The sequence below is a fragment of the Octodon degus genome, unplaced genomic scaffold (assembly GCF_000260255.1).
Source record: "Octodon degus isolate 3935 unplaced genomic scaffold, OctDeg1.0 scaffold00057, whole genome shotgun sequence".
Taxonomy (NCBI): Eukaryota; Metazoa; Chordata; class Mammalia; order Rodentia; family Octodontidae; genus Octodon; species Octodon degus.
In genome coordinates, this window is record NW_004524633.1 from 1,861,703 (window position 1) to 1,878,054 (window position 16,352).

At 55.1% G+C, this 16,352-nt stretch overlaps 1 protein-coding gene across 1 annotated transcript in view; it reads left to right on the forward strand.

Annotated features, from left to right (window-relative positions):
- Nucleotides 1-16,352, forward strand: part of Patj (PATJ, crumbs cell polarity complex component) — a 203,310-nt gene that overhangs the window by 174,642 nt on the left and 12,316 nt on the right. Inside the window, exons 33-34 of the mRNA XM_023718315.1 lie at nucleotides 10,016-10,121; nucleotides 13,276-13,409. Coding sequence (XP_023574083.1) covers nucleotides 10,016-10,121; nucleotides 13,276-13,409 — 240 coding nt within the window. The remainder of the gene's footprint in view (nucleotides 1-10,015; nucleotides 10,122-13,275; nucleotides 13,410-16,352) is intronic.

The window sequence follows — 16,352 nt, forward strand, 5'->3', positions numbered from 1 at the left end:
CAAACATTAAATGCTTTCAACGTACTACAGCACAGGGCAGACATTTCCATTTTAAAAGGACGTAACAGACACACAGGAGCCAGAACAAAGCAGGTCCAGAAGCCAGCAGCACAGACAGCAAGCCGGGCAGCTCCACGCCCAGCACCCGGGCCAGGTTATGGCGAGACGTGAGTGCCGCAGGCCTGGGCAGCCCCTCTCCCTGGCCGTGCTGCACGCCCTCCCTGGCCCCTCTCTGCGCCTTGCTCACTGCCTGAGCTCCCTTGAGCAGAGTTCCGAGCTCTGTCTTCTCCAGCCACCTGAGGCTCCGCTGCACCACTGGTTTCACTCTTCCAGCTTCACACACTGCCCTCTTGGGGACGCAGAATGCCCTCCTGGGCCTTCCTCTGGGGCCAGGATGGAATCCCCATGGCCCTGCAACTCTTGCATGCCTGAAGAGCCAGCCCCGCATGGAGGAGCCAAGGCCTACCACCGCCTCAGACGGTGGCCTGGCCGCCTTGAACCTCAGCGGAAGAGGGCTCAGTGCTGGATGGCCGCGCTGGATGGGAAGCACTTCCTTAGGAGGCCTGAGTGAGCAGGGCGCCCTGGGCTGTCTTCCCAGAACCACAGTCTATCAAGGGCGCTTACGCTGTTATACCCCGATCCTGTGGTGCATGGGGGCTGGCCAGTTCCCGAGATGCCCTGACGCAGATAGCTTGTTCCTTTTTAATGGTGCAAATCTCTTCAGCAGCCACACTCCTGAGGCCCCAACTTCACATGTGATTTCTTCTTTGGGGGCAGAATGTGGGGTTTTCACAACTTTCCGCTCTGCCTTTTGCTCCCAGTTCTTGCTATAAATCTGGCTTGCAGCAGCCGGCAGCACCTGGGCTGCAGCTGGACTCTGAGCTCTGTGGCAGTTTCCTGTCCCAGATCAGCACATCACCTCTAATTCAGCCCACAGCATCACGGACAGGGTGTGGGCAGGGCGTGGGCAGAGCATGGGCAGGGTGTAGGCAGTGTTGCTGCCAGCAGGTGACGAGTGGCCTCTAGGTGAATTGCCAGTACAATCCTTTTTTTTTTTTTTTTTTTTTTTTTTTTTAGGGAAGGGTCTACAGGGTGTTCAAGGTCTCACTACTAGATCGGACTCCTAGTGATCTGCCTGTTTACAGCCTCCCGAGAGCTGGGATTACAGGCACGCACCGCCATGCTCAGTCTCAATTGCCATCTCAGTGCACCCTGGGGGCAGGGCCAGCACGCCAGGCCCAGGGATTGAACCAACAGCCCCTGCGCCTGCTTGTAGGCACTTTAATCCACTGAGCTATCTGGCCGGCCCTTCCTGTACTAATTCTAATCCTTACTCTAATCTGAAACCTCATGAGCCTGGCCTTCACTGTCCACATTCCCACTAGTGTCGTGGTCTTCTGGTATCCAACTAGAATTGCTCATCAAGCTCTGTTTATAGGATTCTAGGCCTTTAGTCCTCTTCTGAAAACTTTTGGAAACTCCTCCTGCAAACAAGTTCCAAAGATTACCATATGCTCAGGTATTGTCATAGAAATGACCCCACTTCCCTGGTACCAGTTGTCCATGTCAGATTTATCATTGCTGGGAGAAAACAGCCGACATTCAGTGGAGGAGGGGTTTATGTCGACTCACGGTTGCTGTGAGTTCAGCCCATGTCAGCTGCTCTGAGGCAGAAACAGCCCAGTGGAGCGGGGTGGAGAGGAGAGCTGCTCACCTCGGGCATCCAGGCAGCAGAGAGAGGAAAGAAGCCAGGTGGGGCGTCCTCCCTCAAAGGTGCACCCTTGGTGACCGCCTCTTCCCACTGGACCCCACCTCCTCACCATGCATTTAGCCCTGAAGTCAGCATCTGCTAAAGCTTGCGGTACCCCGAGATCCGGGTACCTTCCAGAAGCTCCACCTCTGACTCCAGGCCTTTGGGGACATTCTAGATCTAAACCGTAACAGCACCAGAGGCCAAGTCCCTCCCTCATCAGGCTATCTGTGAGCTGAGAGCCCCTGTAAAAATGAAGACTTAAATACTTCCAACATACAGTAACACAAGGTGAACATTTAGCGGGGAATAAAAAGGAATCAGAACAAAACTCGTTGCATGGCTCAATTCAAGCCCAAAGACCTCAGAACCAAGGAGTGGGGTTTGGGTTGGTGCAAGTCCTGGAATGTAAAGGTGGGAAAACCAGGCGTTCTGATGTCAGAAGGCAGTGGAAGCTCCAAAAAGGAAGCGAATTCAGCGTGCTCCTGAGCGCGTGCTCCGTCTGGCCTGCTCACGCAGAAGGCAGCTCTCCCCCATGTAGCCCACCGATCCCAGTGCAAGTCTTTTCTGGAAACACCTTCACAGAGGAGCCCAGAAATGAGGCCTACGGCTCGCTGTGCCCCCTCCAACGCAGTTGAGTCAGCCGCTTCCGTTGACCGTCACAGACAGTCGCTACGACAGTGGTGCTGCGTGCTGTGCCCCTGGCACTTTCCACACTTTCTACCTCATCTACATGACAGCAGTGTGAAGCTAGTGTGGCAAGCGCCCTGCCTAAGAACAGCCTGAGGCTTCCTCGGGCACAGATGCCCCTGTGCCTGTGGAAGTGCCAGACACTGCTGCCCGGCTGTGCTGCTGGGCACTCGCTGCAGCCTGATGGCGCACCGCGGCGCTCACCGAGCCCAGGACGCCAGAAGCCGGAGAGCAGCGGTGCCTGGAGGGGACCCTGAGCGCAAGGCAGTGCGCACTGGATACCGCGTCGGGGTGTGAGACTCACTTCAGAACGCGTCGGACTTAGGAACAGCCTCCCGGCATGAGAGTCAATACTGTGTCCCCATCAAGTACGAGATGGAGAAGGCAAGGCTCTCAGACATGAGCGGAGTCGCTGATAATCACCCAGGGAAGCTGGATCCAGACTGGAGTCTGCTCGGGGGCCCTGGGCAGTACCGGCTCTGAGAGATGAAGGGCAGCGCAGCCCCGCTGGGGACTGAGCTCCGTTGTTGTCCTAGACCCTGGCACAGCGTCCACACCGAGTCACGTCCGCTGTGCCCTGCAGTCCACCTGCGTGTGCCAACAGCTAAGTTTCTGAACTCTGGCCAGTTTGGCCCTGACTCCCCATAAAGCTCATGTTGCATTCTGGCGTGTGTCGGAGACAGAAATGAGGAGAGCTGGTGAGCCCGGGGGAGAGGGTGCAGCGCAGACTTGGAGCAATGGGCCACATGGGGAGCACCACCAAAGCACACCAGGAGTCAGGTGGGGTGGCTCCTGAAGTCATTTAAGTCCTGGGAGACTGGGTGGGGGAAAGAGAGGCGGGAACAGACTCGAGGAGGAAGCAGGGCAGTGTCGGGCTCACCCCTGGGGTGTCCCATGCAGTCCTTGCTCTCAGACGCAGCCCGACCACACGGGAGCCAGAGGACCCATGCCCCACCCAGCAGCAGGTGCACCTCTAGTCCACATTCCGGTTTTCAGGTACCAGGCCATGAGCTTTGCTTAGTCCCTGAAGATCACAGTTATACAGTGACTCTTTAAAAAAAAAATTAGGGGGCTGGTAAGATGGCTCAGTGGTCTAAAGCACCTACAACAAGCTTGGCAAAGCACAGGGACCGCGGTTCAATCCCCCAGCACCACATGCCAGCCAGCCCCGCCCCCTGGTAGGCTGAGCTGGCCACACACACACACACACTAAATAAATAAATAAATGTTTAAAAAAAAGATACATGGGAGGATATAAGTAGTTTATAGGAAAATACTTTGCCATTTATTTATTTACTTATTTCTATCTTTCTCTCTCTCTCTCTCTTTTTTTTTTTTTTTTTTTTTGCGGAACTGGGAATTGAACTCAGGTCCTTGCGCTTGCCAGGGAAGTGCTTATTCCACTGAGCCATCTTCCTGGCGCCCTTCTATTTCTTTTGAGTTGAGGCCTTACTGCATTGCCCAGGCTGACCTCAAATTCCTGGATTCAGTTGATGGTCTTATTCCAGCCTCTGGAGTATCTTTACGTGATGCTACATTATGGAAGGGAGTTGAATACCTGTATTTTGGCTGTCCCCTGGCAAGGTGGGGCACCCTGGGGCCAAATCCCTACAAATGGCAAAAGATGACTGTCATTTATAACAAGCCCCCAAAGTGATTATGGGGGCACACTTCCCTGAATGTTCTACGGCATGGTTACCCTTGTGAGAACACTATGAGAAAAGGTCGGGGTAGTTATTTATGTTGGGAAAATTTGCCTCCTGCTTTTCCTGTTAGCATATTCACGACACACTGTATTTTATTGAAGGCTTTGCTTTGTTTCCTTTATCTCGTTCTAGCTCCAGTGGCACTGGGCAGAGAGCCAGTTTTGCTTTGGTCCCTGCTGTGAAGTAACTGGGACTTTTTACTTGAGAGAGGACAAAGCCCTTTCTCGTGTATGAGCACGGCTGTGCTACGCAGGAACCTCAGATGAAATCCGAACAGATCGTAGCCCGGGGCAGGATTATCCCCTGTCCACTGCATGAAGCTGGAGCCTCGTCATCTATTGTACACAAGGGGGACGCCACAGGCTGTTCGAAGCCAAGAATGTCAGTGGAGAAGACAGTGGCAGTGGGGGTGCAGCATGAAAGTTTAATGAAGGTTAAAAAGCATGCAGACTACATGTGTATGGTCGCCAGAAGGAGAACATGGGCCTGTTAGGCAGCTGAAATCTCTGACTGGTATTAGAGACGAAGCCATTTGAGGGTTAAGGCAAGAATCTGGGGCTAGATTATAAAACTACAGAACCAGACAGGGAGGAAACCCCAGGGACTCACTGCCTTCGGTAGGGTTGCCAACCCTCCACGGGTAGATGTTCCGTATATACTTCCTAGTGGTCTGAAATTGTGCTTCGCTTGCCTGATGGGCAATCCCTAGACTTAAATATGCCATCCAATTATTTTTCAAAAAATCTTTTATTTATTTGGCTTAGTGTCTCCCTACACAGCTCAGACTCGTAGTAATCCTCCTGTTTTAGCCTTCCCAGTGCAGGGATTACAGGTGTGCTCCACCATGCTTGGTTCTGGGGCCAGCGTGGCATGTGGTACCGGGGATCGAACGTGGGTCTTTGCACTTGCCAGGCAGGTGCTTAGGCTGCCGAGGTATCTCCCCAGCTCTCAATTCTTTACCGTTATCAAATACTTAGCTCACACTCATATCACAAATCAAAAGTCTCAGGCTCCTTTCTTGGAGATCTTGATTTAGTAACCCTGGCATGTGCTCGGGGAAAAAGAATTGTAAGCAATTCTCAGGTGACTCTGATCAGGCAAGTATGAGAAAGGCATTTGTCTCTTAAGCCTCAAATAGCCTGAAAACATGCGTAAAATGTTATCTAAACTCCAGCTGCGGGGAATCTAACCCAATCAGAATTCGAGAGGTTCCCAGCAGGTGGCGCTACAAACTTCAAATTCTTTACCGGTTTGGGAGAAATTTTTTAAAAATTATTATATTAATAAGAATTATATTATTATTTTGTAGTACTGGGGATCGAACTTGGTACCTTGTGCTTGCCAGGCAGGTGCTTTCTGTACCCTCTCCCCCCAAATATTTAAAAAATCTCCCAAGAGAATAGAACTGAGCTCAAATAATTATTCCTACTAATAAATTCTGGTTAAAATGTAAAGATATCTTTTTCTTCCCTTGAGAAAAGTCATTCAATATTAGGAATGAAGAGAAACCGCTCCAAGCACAAGGATGGTTGAATTGCAGATGGGATCAGAATGAATTGAAGAACTACTACTACACATTTATGGGACTTCGTTTTATCAGCAGAAATGTAAAAATTAAGCCCAATTTTAGTCTTTTTAGACACTCCAAGTCAAAGTAAAGAATCATGTTACAATTGAAGGGGTTACCGGTTTAATTTAGGGGTGATCCTATTTTATGGGTGTGCATGGAAAGTTTTCTTAAGAAACCGGGTCAGCAGAGGAAGATCCAGCACCAGATTGATAACCAAGACTTGATTTCTAATTGAATCACCTTAGTCTTATACTTTGAAAAAACCCCACAACTTTTTATTGAAAATTGCAGGCACATATAAATGGAATTTTATAACGAACACTCTGAGCTTCCTTACCCTGGTTCTATAATTATTAATTTATGGCCAGCTTTACTTATACCATAATCAATCTCCTTATCTTCACTTCTTTTTTGTGGTTGTTGAATTGCTTTTTTTTTTTTTTTTAATATCAGCAAAGCTCAGACTTCAAGACCAGGGAAAACCCTGAATAAACCCTGTACACTTGACCTACCTCAAGTACTCAGAGGTGTGTCTACTTTAAGTACTTGCTTGCTTCTTTCTTTCTTTTTTTGTATTTAGGATAAGGTGTACAGGGTGTTACTGTGTAGATCGGACTCGTAGTGATCCTCCTGTTTACAGCCTCCCAAGTGCTGGGATTACAGGCGCACACCACTAAGCCCAGTCTCAATTGGCATCTCAGTGCACCCTGGGGATGGGGCCGGCTCAGCAGGCCCCGGGATTGAAACCCTGGCCCCTGCATTTGCCTAAGCAGGCACTTTAATCCGCTGAGCTATTTGGCCGGCCCCTACTTGCTTTTTTTTTAATATAATTTTTTTTAACATTTATTTATTTATTTTGTGTGTGGCCAGCTCAGCCCACCAGGGGGCGGGGCTGGCTGGCATGTGGTGCTGGGGATTGAACCGCGGTCCCTGTGCTTTGCCAAGCTTGTTTCAAGTAGGTGCTTTAGACCACTGAGCCATCTCTCCAGCCCCCTAAATACATTTTTTAAAATTATTTTTGTTTGTTTGTTTGAGGCAGGGTCTTGCTCTGTAGTCCAGCCTGGCCTGGCACTCACAGCGATCCTCCTGCCTCAGCCTCCTGAGAGCTGGGAGGACAGGCGCGCATCACCACACCTCATGATTTTCCTCTGCGTTTTGTAAGTGAGGGCACTGAGGTTGGAAGAGGTCAGGTTGCCCACCCGGCCCACAGGGCGCCCATCTCCCGAGTGCTGGATCACAAGCCCCCACACCACGCTGTCCCACTGCTGTGGTCGCACACTGTCTCCCATTCCACAGCGGCTCCTCAGCACCCTCGGGGCGACCTGTGTCCCCCAGTGCTGTCAGACACTTTCCCTGGACCCGAGTGAGGTCGCCCTGCCCTGCCCTGCCACGCCCCGCTCTCCACATGTCCCTCCTCACCCAAGCTCATCACAGGAGTCCCCTGGTGACCGCCAGCCGCACTCAGGTGCCTGTTGTAGAGGCCACACATTCGTGCGGCCCACCCGTCAGCACTGCTCACTTCAACTGCAAGTGGCCCCGTCTACGTTGCTCTCCCGCGGGGCTCCTGCGTGGGGCACCATCTCGCTCAGCCTCCTCTTTAGCAGATGTGCTTCTGGCCTCTAACCAAATGCCTTGGGGCGGGAGTTAGTCTCCGGGTCTGCGCGCCAAAAGCGTATTTGGCATCCAGCAGAAGTGAGATGTAAGGAGACTGTAACGGAAGAGACGGTGGCCAGGGTCACCAGTGCAGACCTCTGATGGCCACATGCGCACACACACTGGCAGCGTGCAGCCCACGAGACCCGAAAGCAGCGTCTGAGCTCTGAAGGGGGCCAGTGCCGTGTGCACACACAGCCTCCGTGCTCCGCCCTCTGCTGTGCTCATCAGGTACCGCTGGCATGAGCCCTGCCGCCCATCACCACACTCCTTCCCCCACCGAAACCACACAGAAGGAGGTCCGGAGCCTTCTCCTTGGGAAGGTCACCGTGAGCTCCCCTGTGGCCGTGGACGGCACTGCTCCGTCAGCGGGCAGCCACGGCGAGGCTGCGCAAGCACTTTGCGGAGACCTCCTCAGGGCCAGGCCGCTCGCTGTGCAGGGCTGACTTCCTTGTGGAAATGGAGTTTCCATCCCTGGAGGTTTCGAGCCGGAAGCTGGCCGGCCACTCATGCCTAGTCTGTGAAAGGACGAAATGCTAACAGCAGTTATTAATTGAGCTTCTAAGTTGTCCCTGACGGAGGCCGAGGGGACCTCTCACCATCACAGTGACCGTGCAAGGGACAGGTGTGTGACCACGAGTTGCCCACAGGAGGCTGAGAGCCTTGTGCAGTCGCACAGCCAGTCAGCAGCAGGCTAGTGGTCTGTAGCTTCGTGTCCTGGTAGTTATCTCCTATCATGAGGACCTGATGACGTCCAGAGCCTTTCCCTAGAAAAGCTCGGGTAGGTGTAACCTGCTGCTTCCTTATCGTGGTCAGCTCCTCTGGTCACCTGCAAGCTCCAGGTGCTAAAGACGGCCAACAGGGGTCGCCACCGTCACAGACGCCTCATGGGAACACTGCCTTCCTGCTCACACCGAGAGGTGCGCAGGATTTGTTGTGAGCAGGGCTTGCATTCAACGAGGATGAGCTCTGGGGTACCCCGGTTCCTCCTTGGGATGACGCAGAAGGAAAGGGATGTGGGTGCAGGGGAGGTAGGCGAGGCGCTGGTGCTGCAAAGGTTTCCACCTTATCTAGCCCCCAAGTGACCAAGCCAGGTGACACCCAGCAGCTGCTACGTGAGTCCCGCTCTGGTTATATCCTCAGATCCAGATGTCCATTTATGGGGGCCTAAGGTGGTTACCCCACTTATTCCCACCACATCTGGTGGCAGGCAGGCCGAGGCTTCCTCTGTGACAGCTGAGTGTGTCCGGCCACGTCTCTCCTCCTACAGTGACCTGTCTGTTGCCAAGAGCGTGGCCTGGACGTTGTAGTTGTGGTCCCGGGAGCAGCCGCCTCGGTCACGCCGGCACTCAGCTCTCACACTGATGCTTCTGTGTTATCTGCTTTCCAGTTTCAGAGTCAACACTGAACATGTTTTTGTTTTTTTGGCGGAACCAGGGATTGAACTCGGGCCCTTGCGCTTGCCAGGGAAGCGCTTATTCCATTGAGCCATCTCCCCGGCCCGACACTGAACATGTGATTGAGTGAATCTTTCTGAGTAATGGTCAAATCCAGGGGATAGGAAAAAGAATGTGCACCCTTGGGCCACGCTTGGCAAGCGTTCGGCAACGCTTCCAACCCCCAGCCCCTCCCACCGCCAACTCAGTCCTGCTTCTTGGTCTAATAAGCTGTGTGATTTCAGAGCCGCCCCGACATCTGTCCCTGATCCTACCTGCAGGACAGCACAGTACTGTCTAACCTGGGGTTCTTGCTATTGAACGAGCTCCTGGCTGTGAAGTGTTTTGGAAACTAGGACTTTCTGTGTAGAGCCATGTGCAGGCACAGAGCTGATGTCATGGCTCCGGGTGTGGCCGCGGCCCTGTCCCTAGGCCCCCAAGCCACCCGCTGCGTCCCAGCCTCCTCAGATCCACCAGCAGGGATCCAGAAGCCGGCCAGAGGCTGCCTGTGTTCCCTGGCTGCTCGAGGCAGGTGGCATCCTTTCAGTTTTCCTTAGCATCTTTTGGCGGATGCTGACACCCTGAAGGACTCACCAGAGTCACAAGTTCACTTCCAAAGCTCAGACTTAAAGCCCCTGCCCCTCGTGGAGCTGCAAGCTCGCCTCCTGCCCCGAGTGTCCCCCTCATTCACGGCTGAGCCTATGCATGTGGTCACCAAACACACTGAGTCCCTGCTACTTCCCAGCACAGCCTATGAGAGGTGACTGGGGAGTGAGTGAAGTCGACACCCCAGGACCCCGGGGGCTCCACGGGGTCCTCCTCTCCTGCCCCTGGGTGGCCCTGTTGGTTGCTTCAGTGCTCTGCAACCCTGCAGTGTCTGCGGAGGTGCCTGGGGCCCCGAGCTGCAGTGAGGGTGGCTTCTGCCCGGGCACAGCGCGTGGGCAGGCAGTGAGGAGACTGCAGAGGCTCGCCGCCCACACGGCCCGCAGCGAGGTCCTCAGCATGGTCCTTCTTCCTTGCGGTGACAGTGCTGTGCAGGGGATTCCGGATGTTCAGTTCCCTGGCACACGGGGCAGAAACGCCCTCTCCTCGCCCCCCTCACAGCCCCCAAGACGCTGCTAGAGCTCGCAATTGCCCTGCGAGAATTCAGCCGCCTCAGTCACCGGTGCCGCTCTCTACCTTGATGTCACAATTTGGCCTTCCTTTGCAGGACGCCAGTGAGGGGGACAAGCAGCACAGTGCTCTCGAAGCCTGGCCCGTTTCACGGGAGGAGCCGTCAGTGCCAGCTCTGGCAGAGGCCTCCGTCGCCTGCTACGGTACGATCCCTTCCCTGGCAGAGCCAGCTCGACACGTCCAGCGAGGGCAGCAGGACCTGGCCCCCACCCGCCCTCTTCCTTAGCCTGGGCCAGGTCACTGCACGGGCTGTGGCGGTGTCGCTGCGGCTGCATAAAAACGCCCTGGGACAGAAGAGGCGTGGCCAGCGGTGCGAGAACCCGAGGCTGACGGAGTCGCTTCACGCCGTACAGATCAAGCTGAGCGCAGCGCTTGGCTTGCCTTGCGGACGGAGCTACTGGGGGCTTCCTTTCAGACCGGAAAGAAACTGGCGTTCAGGTTCTGCCTTCATATTCCTGGCTGGAATATGCTGACAGGACTCAGAGCAGAAGCTCGCAGTGATTGGTGTGCACTTCCGGCTTGCTTTTATGCAATGTTAATCATGAGAGATGCATTCTCTAAAGCGCCTTCTCACCTGTGGCCGAGCATAACTGCATTAATTCCGCAGGCCTGACAGCTCTGTGGCATTTTTCTTTCATATATTTTTCATAAAATTTTAAATTTTAAAAATTTAAATTTAAAAATATTCTTTTTAAAAAATTTAGAAAGTAGATATGACTTTAAAGTCTTAGATTTATAGTGAAATACTTGATGGATGTGGTCAGCGAGCTACAGCCCGTGGACCAACGGACAGCCACCATTTGAACTTCAAATAGCTTGTACATTTTTAAAGGCTGAAAAAAATCAAGAGTATGTTTCAAACAAACGATACCGAGTTGAAATCTCAGTGTACACAAATAAAGTTTTATTGAGACATCGTGCGTCTGCGCGTGGTCCGTGGCTGCCTGCGCACTCCGGAGGCTCCATTCAGTAGCTGCAACAGAGACTGCGTGGCCTGCGCTGCCCTGCGCGCCCACCTCCACCAGGAAGGTGTGCTGGCCCCGGACGAGGCCTGGCTGAGTTTGGGGGTGTAGGTCCCATTCTGCACCCAGAAAACAGGAAGTCACGCTCCCTCGGCCGAGGCTGGAAATCCGAGTCCTGCACTCACCCTCTCACCGCGCACGTGTGGACGCTCGGTCTGAGCTGGGCTTCCGAGTGAGTTCTGTGCAGGAAGTGCGCACAGAGGATGGGCGGTGGCACTGTGGAGGAGGGAGAGCAGCCCTGTGCGGCGCCCCGCTGCGCTGGCTGCCTCCGCCCCTCAGCATGGCACTGCCACTTACGGCCACACAGCCTCCCAGAGCTCCCTGAGCTCGTGCCCCACTGTGCGTTGTTTTTATGGTAAATGCACAGGAAACAGTGTGGAAGCCGGCGTGATGGTGCACACCTGCAATCCCAGCACTCAGGAGGCTGAGGCAGGTTGCAGGTTCAAGATTAGCCTGGGCTCAAGGCCAGCCTACACTGCATAGCAAGACCCTGTCTCAAAAAACAAAACAAACAAAGATACAGAAACAAGAGCTGTAGGTAGTGGTACACATCTGTCATCCCAGCACTTGGGAGGCTAAGACAGGAGGGCTGCAGTGAGCTCAAGGCCAGCCTGAACCCCGCAGCAATACACTGTCTCGAAGAAAAAAAAAGGAAAAAGAGAGAAACAAATCAGGCAGACAATGTGGTAGTCTAATTCTGCGATGGCACTTTGTGTTGGTACTGAGGCCGGGGCTCTAAAGTCTCACCTTCTCCAGGAGGCTACCAAAGTAATGGCTGCACTAGACAGGTGAGCACAGGCCTGGCATCTCCGTGTCCCGAATCCGGTCAAAATGTCCGCTGTTCATGGTCCTTCTATCTTTGGGGAGAAGCCGGAAGTCACGTGGTGCCGGATCGGGTGACTAGGTGGGTGGGGACCCAGGCCCTGCGTGTGCGAGCTGCCTCAGTCAGTGTTTTCCACCACACCTCATAAAGACCTGAGGAGAGAGCGCTCGCTCCAGCGCTGTGGCAGGAAGCCGCGGGGATGGTGGAACGTGTGCGTGCAGAGGAAGAGGGTGCTGTGCAGGCATCCGCGGCAGTGTGTCTCACTGCACTAAGTGTTTCAAGTTTAAGCAGACACTCCAAGTGAATTCCTGGGGTAAGAGCCAAATCCGGCTCCTGCCCCGCAAACCCTGGGCCCTTTCGTGTTGCCCTAGAGCAGGCCATCAAGCCAGCTCAGTCTAGGATGGGCAGGCGTCTCCCCGACAGCCCCAGGGTAGGCTCGCTGGCCACGAGCCCAGCGCAATCTCTGTTGCAGCTACTGACGCCACGCACAGCATGGGGACAGGACCCTCCAGAGAGTGAACCTGTGGGCTGTGTTACAGTGCAGCTCTCCTTTGTGGACCCTGAATTCTGGGGTTCATAGAATTGTTAAATCTTGATGTACTATTTTTCTTCTGATTTTCTACCTTTTGAACATACAAACACCATTCTTGGCCAAAGGGTGTACCAGGAGCTCTGCTGACAGCCAGCGGCATGCATGGCTGTCTGGGTGGCTTCTAGCCTCAGCTGCAGGTGACCAAGGACAGCGCTGTCATCAGCCTATACTGGATTAGGTAACAAGGCTGGTAATGAGTCCTCCCAACTGTCAGGAGACTGAGTTGTTGGGAAGGATGCTGTCCTCGGGACACCATTGTCTGCAGTCCGTGTCTTGAAACTGCTCAACATTTTGAATGTTTTGATTTTTTTAATAAGTGAGGTTCAGTTACCTGGAAAAGATGAAGATGTGAGAGGACACAGTCTTCCCTCAGCCCAGAAACAGAGTTTCTTTCAATTTTTACAAAAATCCAGCCTCAAACAATGAGTTTTCATAAGCAAACCTTGATAGGAAGCCATTCCTCTTCAAACAAGATTTTCACACGTAGAAGCCCTGCGTTTCCCTGTGTTGTTGAGCACCTGTGGGGTGTCCCCACCCCAAGCCCTAGGAGCAGAAGTAATTCCAGTTTGGGCTGTTTCGGGTGCTAAGGTATTTGCAGAAACATAAGGAGGTGCCTTGGGGAGCAGACCTCAGCTCAAACCCAACACGTGTTTGCGCCTCCTCTCTGCCCTGTGCACAGCCCAGCGCTCTGCATGTTGACTGGACAGTGGCCCCTCGCGGCTCTCAGGAGAGGATCCTCTTCACTCTCCCTCTGCTTTTGCAGCATGGGGCTCCAACTCAGGGCCTGGTGCCTCAGGCCCTTGGGACACTGAGAGCCCAGCCAGTCCTGCCTGACGTCACCTGCACCCCTTCACTCCCAGGTGGCCCCCAGCTTCCGCTATCTGTGGACCCTGCCTCGTGCCCCATCATCCCTGGACAGGAAATGGTCATAGAAATCTCCAAGGGCCGCTCCGGGCTGGGGCTGAGCATCGTGGGAGGCAGAGACACGCCGCTGGTGAGTGGGGCTGCACTGGGGCGGGGACGAGGGGCTTCTATGTGTGTCCCTGCTCTGTCCACTCGGGTCTTCTGCTGGGTTGCATTTCACCGGGATTTGGTCTGCCTCCTCCGCTGTGTGCTTGCTGTGCAGTCCTGGGCACTGAAGCCAGGGTGTGCCGAGTACATCCCAGCCCCGGGTGAAACTTTTTATCTTGAGACAGAGCCAGGCTACCTTGCCCGACTGCATTCGAGCTTGGGATCCTCCGGCCTCAGCTTCCCAAGTACCACAGGTGGCTTCTAGAACAGCGCCACCAAGGCAGCACTGGAAGCGTGATACAGGCGCCGGGACAGTTCCTGGCACAAGTGGCAGGACTCCGAGACCTCCACCCGCCGTGAGGAGTTGATAGGTGCTAGCTTAAGAAGCCAGCCTGTCTGCTGGTGTGAGGGCTCGTGCTGTCCTGCTGGTCTTGAGTGCTGGCCTTGCCGAGACCGTGAGGTCGGGCTCTCCCTGGCTTCTGCGGGCCGCTCTTCCACAGCGTGCTGAAATGCAAGCCTTGTTCTGGATGGGTAGCGGGTGTCACACAGGTTGGATGGGCAGGTGTGAGGGGCGCTCCCATGGCTCCCCTGCCCCGCAGCCCCCAGGACTGGCCCCCTGCACCCCTTAGCTAGTGACCGTGAGCCTGGCTGCCCTTCTGCCCACTTGTTCAGTGTGGTGTGAAGGGACCTCTCCACTTGAGGGTGACAGATCAGCTGCCACAGGTTGTTGTTTCCCCTTGGGGCTAGGTAGAGACTGTTATCCCTGGGCTTATGGTCCTGGTCCCTGAGCAGCACCGTCTTGAGCCTGGACACCACGGCACCATGGTGCTCCAAGGGCTGGGCTTCCTGCCCCCACTACCCCTGTCTGCTGGCCTCGAGCCGCAGAATCCTGGTGTGTGGTGGCTCTGGGTACCTCGCGGCACCGCATTGGCATCTGTGGGCAGAAGGATCTTATCTGCCTGCTGGGTAAAGTGATACTCCACTTTTCTCTGGCCAGGCCTCCGTGGTGTCCACTGCTCAGGAGGCAGGGCGGGAGAATCTCTTGAGCCCACAAGTCTGAGGCCTGCCCAGGCAGCAGAGAGGCCTCTGTCTCAGGTTTAAAAGGAGGAGGAGAGGGCCAGCCAGAGAGCTCAGTGAACTAAGCAGGCACAGCTACCGGGGTGCGGTGAGACGCTGTACTAAATACATTTTAGTAGAAGAAGAGGAAGAGGAAGAAGAGGAAGCAGAAGAAACAAGAGCAGAATGAAGCTTTCCTCAGGCTCAGGACGCGCACCCGGATTCTTCCTCTGCTGCTGGAACCTGCAGCCCGGATGCCCCTTGAACGATGCTCCAAGCTGTGTTTTTCAATAAAACAGCATGTAGGTATTCTTGGGAATCCTGTCTCCCTGGACCGTGGCACGGACCAGAGGCTCAGTAGCAAGCAGGACCGGTTCAGCACGCAGAGGCCTGAGTGAGCAGGGCACCTGTCAGACAGAAGACAACAGCGCGGGTGGCAGCAGGCACGCCCTCCGGCCGGGTCTTGCGGAGGCATCTGTGTGTCCTTAAGGCAGCTGGGCAGGGTCTCGAGGACTCTGCGCCCACCCCTCGGCAGGGAGGCCGCAAGCCTTTGAGCCTTCTTAGCGAAGCAGGCATCGGCTAGCAACAGCGTCTCTCAGCTGGGCGTGGGAGTGCACAGCTGTACTCCAGCACTCAGGAGGCTGAGGCAAGAGGGTCACCTGGGCTTCACGGTGAGACCCTGACTCAAGCGAGTGAATACAGGAGTATATAAATAGACACAAATGACTCTCGAGCCAGGGCCGCTGGTGTCTGAGATCACGGGGCCACTCCTGCCACCCGCTGTATTGCGGCCAGCCCCGGCTGGTTCTGCAGCACACAGGCCCAATCCCCAGGAGCCTCAGCTGCCACTGTGGCATCCAGAACCCGAGCCTGGCTGAGGCTGTGTGCTCACCTAGACCCAGCCTTTGTCCTCGGCCAGGAGACAGCCCTGCCATGGGCACCAGCCCCATGCAGGTTGCTGCCTCCCAGGTGTTGGGGTCCAACGCAGATACAGAGTTGCCCTGGAACCCTCTGGCAACACCAGTGCTGCCTTTGTCCTGGGTGTCACAAACGAGGAAGACAGCTGGCCCCTGCAGGACAGAGGACAGTGCAGCCGCGTCTACCTCCTCCAGCCATCTTCCTCACCCTCCTTTCACCCCACCTTCTCTCCGCCTGTTCGGGGTGCTTCTTTGCACGAAACCCCATGGCCCAGCACCAGGAGCAGAGCGCTCGCCATTCCAGAGCCATCCTGTGCTGCGCCCGCTGTGCCAGGGACTCGTGGCTGAGCTTCCTCCCAGCATCCTTGGCAGAGCCCAGTGCGCGCTGCAGACAAGGATTCCAGAAAGCTGCACTGGATGCGGCTGGGTTGGAGCCCAGGGGGCTGGAGCCGTGGTCACTGGGACCAAGAGCAGCGGATCCAGTGAGGACAGGGCCCCAGAACCCCTCTGTCCCGTTCCTGAGGCTGCTGCCCCACCGAGCCTGGGAGCCCTGAGCGCAGGCCTGGCCCAGAACAGCAGGCTGGGGCAGGCAGGGTCTCTGCAGTTCAGCCTGCGGCCCTGCGAGCTCACTGGAGACCATGGCAACTATGGAGACCAGAGAGGCCACGGCCACCATGGAGACCTGCCGCCTGCAGCTGCCGACATCAGCTGCACCCGCGTCTCTGTCTCCGCACCTCCTGCAGGCAGTGCGGTTCCTCTGGCTGCTCCCGTCACAGTCCTGGCTGCTGTATCCGCCAAGCACTTGCTTTCCAGCTCTGAGCTTCTAACCTCTGTCTGATGCGGGCCACTGCTCTGGAAGGGGACTGGGCAGGCAGGAACAGCACCCAGATGTGTCCTGTCAGAGGGACTAAGCAGGCAGGAACAGCACCCAGATGTGTCCTGTCAGAGGGACT